Raw genomic sequence first — 5,786 nt, 5'->3', positions numbered from 1 at the left:
TCTTGTGGAGAAACGTGGTCTTCAAACGGCTTCGCCAAGAGATCTCATATCAGCATAAAACAAAGAACCAGACATCTGTCTTAGGTTTACCTGGAGGATCATGAGGGAAATGAATAGATGTGTTAGTCTTTTTCCCCGCCCTTAACGGAGGCACTGGGGATTGAACCCAGGACCTTGTGCACTGAGCTACACTCCCCACCCAGATGAGCTACTTGTGACTATAAAGCAGCAGACAAATTGCAGCTTATAACACTCACAGGCTGGGACTTCTGACAAGTTATTTCACTTGTTTTCACGACTGTGTCCTCATCTGTAAAATGAGGATGATAATAGAAAGCACCTCACTGGTTTGTTGTGAGACTTAACAGCTAGTCCTAGGAAGGCATCATGCCTGACTCGACGTGCTCAAGAAATACAAGGTGCTGAGAAATACTGTGTCTGAAGGACAGAAGGTGAATGTCTCAATCAGGACCAAGTCAGATGTCTGCTCTTTTCAAATGAGATTTATTGTACATAAAATAAATTAATTACAGTTAAAGCCAAAGCATGAGTGGCTTTTTAAAGTGCATCCGTGTAGGGGATTTGGCGGTTGCCCCCACATCTGTTCACTCGCTGTAAGATAGTGTTTCCGTCTGTAAGCTACAACTCGGCCAAGTGGAGAAACAACCCAATGTCATTGCTGGGAGCTATTTACACAAATCACATCAAAATCAATGGACACATTTTGTTTTTCTATACCTGATACAACAGTTAAAAGAAAACTATACAGTCTCACAATTACTCAAAGTCTGAGGCTGAAGAGTTTGAATTCTCAACCACTCAACACATCCCCCACTCCGAGACTCATCCCGGGACGAGAGGAAACGGCACCTTCCTGCAGGCCCATAAGCTTACACATGTCTGTATATATAACATTTGGCCCATAAACTCTACCCTTTTTAGGGATTGGGGTAGTATCTTCCTCCTTATTCTTTAACAAAGAAATCTAGGTATCCTTCAGGTTAGAAAGGCATTCTGTAAGGAAAAGTATTCCAGACACACACATCATACTTGGATGAGAAAAGCAATTCTTCCACTTGAGAGAGGAAGGAAAAAAAAAGAAGAAAAAAAAAAAAAAAAAAGAAGAAAGCCTGTGAATGCTTAACTGTTCTTTCATTCCCATTGTAAATCACATCAATATATCTGGTGAATCTACAACTGACCATCATTTACAAGGTAGTTAACAAAATCTGAAGCCATCGTGCCCCCTCCCCACTGCAAAGGAAAGATGTGGAAGACATGTCACATATTCAGGGGCTGGCTCAGTGGGCTCGTTCAAGCCCTTCAATTCTGTCCCCCTGCTCAAGACAACGCTTCCTCTCCTGCAGCAGTTCCATTGGCCCTCCTGGCTCTCCTAGCTTCTCCGCTTCAGCCCTTTCTGGAACCATGAATAACTGCCAGCATCCAATGTTCCCGCTCTGGAAGAACCTCAGGCCTCTTCCTGGGAAAACCAAACCCCCTTAAGCGCCCCTGCCTCAGACGGAGGTGACGGTCCTGACTTTGGCGGAGAGGGCTTGCTTGAACCTCCTCTTGAGGTCCTGCATGTTGGGGGACTTGGGCCTGGGGATGAGGGAGGTCCGTCGCTTCTCCGGCGTGCTGCTGGGCTGCTGTTTGTGACTCACTTCTTTGCACAGGACGTGGAAAGCATTGTAGACGTCGTTGTCGTTCTCGCTGACGGACACTTCATAGAAGGAGCAGCCCAGCATGCTGGCCAGCTGCAGTCCGAGCTGAGGGTCCACCTGCTTGATGTGCAGCAGGTCAGCTTTGTTGGCCACAACCACCACGGGGAGCCGGGTGCCCAGGTGCAGCTGCTGCACGTGCTGGTGGAGCTGGCTGGTGAGTTCATAGCTCTTGTAGTCGGTGATGGAGAAGACAATCACCACGGCGTCGGCCCAGCGGATGCACCTATTCAGCTGTTCGGTGCAGCTCAGGCCGTTCTCGTGGACCTGAAAGGGAGGGTTGATGCCAAGGTGAAGGGCGAGGGCTGGAGAGAGCCCTGGCCTGGCTGGAGAGAGAACTCAAAAGAGCCCTTAACAGGAACGCCAGGTTGCAGGCCATAAACAAGTTCTATCCCCCCACACTTCAGCTTTCTTGACAATATGTTGATCCAGCTGCACGGAGTTGGAATAAATAACAGAGCAGCTCACCACACTCAAGTGGAAAACTGACCTGCAGAGAACTCCATGCAGAGCGACTTTGTAGTTGCACAAAATGGGAAATTAACTGGCTAGACAGTAAGTCTGGGGAAGTAAAGATAGGAGCTGGAAGCATTTAAACCTGGATAACTGCCCAGTTCCAGAGGGAAACACACACACACACACACACACACACACTAGCATGGCTCTTTGTCTAGAGTAACTTTCCACAATATAAAAGTGATTCCAAGTGTTTGGAGACTATACCTAGATGTTTGGCTTCAAATGCCAAAAGCACAAATGTAAAAACTGACCTTTTTAACCATAGCAAGGGCATTTTGCCAATTCCAAGTGTGTCTGGTTTGGTCTCTCTGCTGTGTAGAATCCTCCTAAGAGAAGATTTCTGCCCCGTGGCCAAATCTCCCAAATTAAGCCAGGCTAAGACTGACCAACAGTCACATACGACTGAAGTGTCAAACAACAGATAAAAGCCTGGACTTGACTCCCCAAGTTTCTCTCCTCCTTCAGCATGAGGTACTTTGAAAACAACTGAACAATTCCACGACCAAGTAGACTCCCCTTGACCTAGACGCATGTCTCAGAGCTTCTCACCTGAATACCTGGAGTGTCTTGAACCTGAATAGCCAAGGTTTCACCCTCTATTTGGACTTGTCTTGTATAGAGATTACCTGTGAAGGCAAAAAAAAAAAAAAAAAAAATTATGTTCTTCTTTCTTGTTACTTTTAAAATATTGTGGGATTTTTTTTAACTTAGAAAATATAACCTGAACCAGTACACAAAAATAAGCTATAGTTTATTCTATTTAATGGGCTTATTTCAGATTTTATTTTCAAACAAATGCAATTTTTACCCCATATTAGCAGATTTATTAAAACTAGGATAAAACTTGTAAGTTTTTGGAAACTTAGTTGTCTAATTTTAAACCAAGCTTCCATGTTTAGAGAATTTCCTCGAAAAAATGTTCTTGTTCAGCATGTGTAGGGTTTCTGTTTTATTTTAGTACTTGTCGCTCTTTGGCATAAATTTCTATTTTAGCCATTAGATATAATGGCTTGGTGGGCAAATATTGTTAGTGATTGCAAGGCCAACATTGTCAGCTGGAATAAAAATGTGACATAACATAGCCAACTCTACATCAAAGCAAAACCTTATCTTGGGATGGTTTATATAGTGCATTTCAAATAATCCCCTGTAGGTACTTCATGTGGCCTAAGGAATTAAATAATTTGCTAACAGAACATAGGCAGAAAGCCCTTATGTCTTCCCAGTGGATATTCTTAATCACAGGGATTGAAAAATAGTGGCCTCTCATTTATGCAGGAACTCTCCCCCTAAAATTTTACCATCTAGTTATTTTTCTTTGTTAAGAAAAGAGAATGTTAGGTTTACAACTCCTCTCCTTTGGCCTTTGCATTAAAAGGTCATCTCTGAAAGGCAGCCAGCAGAGAGGGTGACTGGTGGGGGGGGAGGAGCCAGCCATCTTTTTTTTTTTTTATGACTTTTGCAGGAGTGTTTTGAAGGGAGAGGCTCTTGAGTACAAAGGGTGCTTCCAACCGGGGTCCCTATAGTTAAAACATACCAAGAGGAATACTTTCAGGCACTTGATAAAATGATGAATGGGCTTGGAATGGAATGAGGCCAGATGGCAGGTGGGGGGGGGGGTGCGGGGAGCACGGGAGAGGGCAAGCAAAGTTGGAAGTGGCAGGATCCTGGTGCTCAGACTGTCACTCTGAAGAACCTGCCTGGTAGACACTAAAAAAATGGGAACAGCAGTACTGGTGCAAGCTGACAGCATTTTCTTCAAATACATTTCCTCACCTGCATTCCTTTCGTAGTCACCGATGAATCGTTTGGTGAGGAACCGGACCACCAGAGCTGCAGGTCAGAAAAGAGAAAGGGAAGAGGGTTAACCTTGGCACAAGAAGCTAGATTGGTCTTCACCCCACCCCCAGCCTGAAAAATAACTCTCTCCTAGAAAGCCAGTCGGCCACCAAGTGAAATTCCTACCGTGCAGCTAGCTCCTTGACCCTTCTTCCAGACACAACGGAGAGGGGGCCAGAAGGCATCATGAATTATGGCTATGTCCAGCTGGAAGGGTCATTTGGCCCACCCCCATCCTTTGAGCCCGGCCGAGCCACACCTAACCCTTCCCGCAGACAAATGTCTTTCCTAACCTTAAAGATCTCCAGGGGGGGGTTACGTTCACTAACTCCTCTTTCGGTGTGCTGCACTGTCAGAGGCTCAAGAACCCGAAAATTCGAATCTCAGTTGTGCGGATGGTGTAGAGGGTCGACTGGCCATTCAGGACCACAGTTTGTTTCCCTCATCTGATGAAGGAGAGGGTTGGAAACGATGACGGCTAGGGTCCCACCCGAGGGACAGCGGATCAATGGAAGAGGGTGGGCGGTCCAGTTGCAGCTCTCATTTCTCCCCCATGCCTCATTTAACCACAACTTCCAGAGGAGGCCGCCCAACTCTAGCCCCGGAGATAAGCAGGTTCTCGCCGGAGCTCAAGAACTTACCGGTCTTACCCACACCGCTGGCCCCCACCACGGCGATCTTGACCAGGCGACGGCCCGCCGCCCCCAGGCAGCAATCGGCGGCGGCTGCGCTGCCCGGGGCGGGGTACTCGGCGATGGTGCACATGTTCTGAATGAGGCGCATCGCCGCTTCGGCCGGGGCTGCACCGCGAGGGACGGGACCAGAGCGACGGGAGAGGCTTGCACTGCGCGGGAGAGGGCAGTTGGACCCGGCAGAGGGCTCCGCCGTTAAAAAAAAAAAAAAAAATGCCCTGGAGCGCGCGCGGCGAGCAGCTCGTAAGGTCTCAGGCTCCCGGCTGGGACAGCACCGGGCTGCGCGCGCGCTGTTTTCTCTGGGGCTGGCCCCGCCCCATGCCTCCCGCGGCCAATCCTGAGGCGCCCTGAGCAAGGCCCCGCCCCCGGCGCCACCAGCGCGCGCCGCGCCACTGGGGTCGCCCGGAGCCAGCGCTGGGCCCCGTGAGGCGCGAGGATAATGGGGCAGCCGACCCAGGAGGTGGGCAACGTGTGGGCCGGAGGCGCGAGGATAATGGGGCAGCCGACCCAGGAGGTGGGCAACGTGTGGGCCGGAGCCGACCGCGCAGCCAATGGCGGGCGCTTGGGAGGGCAGCTGCTGCGCCGGCACGGGGCAGATGCTGTGGCTCCGGGGTTGTGGGCGCCTCGTGTTCCAGGAAACGGGGCGCGGTCCGGGAGCAGCCGTCAGGGAAGCCTGCCGGCCTTGTCCGCCTGCCTGCCCGGGAGGGCGCGGCCTCGGCCCCCCGTTAGCATTCGCAGGCATCTGCACCGGCCTGGATGCCCAGCCCGTCCGCCTACTCCCTGCAGCCTACTGACCTGTCAGCCCCGCCCTGCCCACCCTCAGGGAACCGCGCCCAGGAGGCCAGCGCCTCTAGGGTGTGAGCGCTCAGGGTCGCCCGTCCGGGTGGCCGGCTCCTTAATTTGGGGCGTGATTGCACTGACTTGGTTGCATCCGGAGTGCCATCCCGGATCATAGATTTGGCCACAATGGCGATCAGTAACAAAGACCCCTACCCACTCCCCCGAAATGTGACTTTGA

At 50.3% G+C, this 5,786-nt stretch overlaps 1 protein-coding gene across 1 annotated transcript; it reads right to left on the bottom strand.

Moving 5' to 3' along the window:
* Positions 1-483: 483 nt before the first annotated feature.
* RASL11B (RAS like family 11 member B) lies at positions 484-5,083 on the bottom strand. Its single transcript, XM_006185940.3, has 4 exons — positions 4,718-5,083; positions 4,014-4,070; positions 2,787-2,863; positions 484-1,985 (listed from the first exon to the last, which is right to left on the bottom strand). The coding sequence occupies exons 1-4, from the start codon at positions 4,857-4,859 to the stop codon at positions 1,515-1,517; spliced, it is 747 nt and encodes a 248-aa protein (XP_006186002.1). The 5' UTR covers positions 4,860-5,083; the 3' UTR covers positions 484-1,514.
* Positions 5,084-5,786: the final 703 nt, after the last annotated feature.

Source organism: Camelus ferus, chromosome 2, assembly GCF_009834535.1.
Source record: "Camelus ferus isolate YT-003-E chromosome 2, BCGSAC_Cfer_1.0, whole genome shotgun sequence".
NCBI classification, from domain to species: domain Eukaryota; kingdom Metazoa; phylum Chordata; class Mammalia; order Artiodactyla; family Camelidae; genus Camelus; species Camelus ferus.
This window is presented reverse-complemented; position numbering and strand designations above follow the sequence as displayed.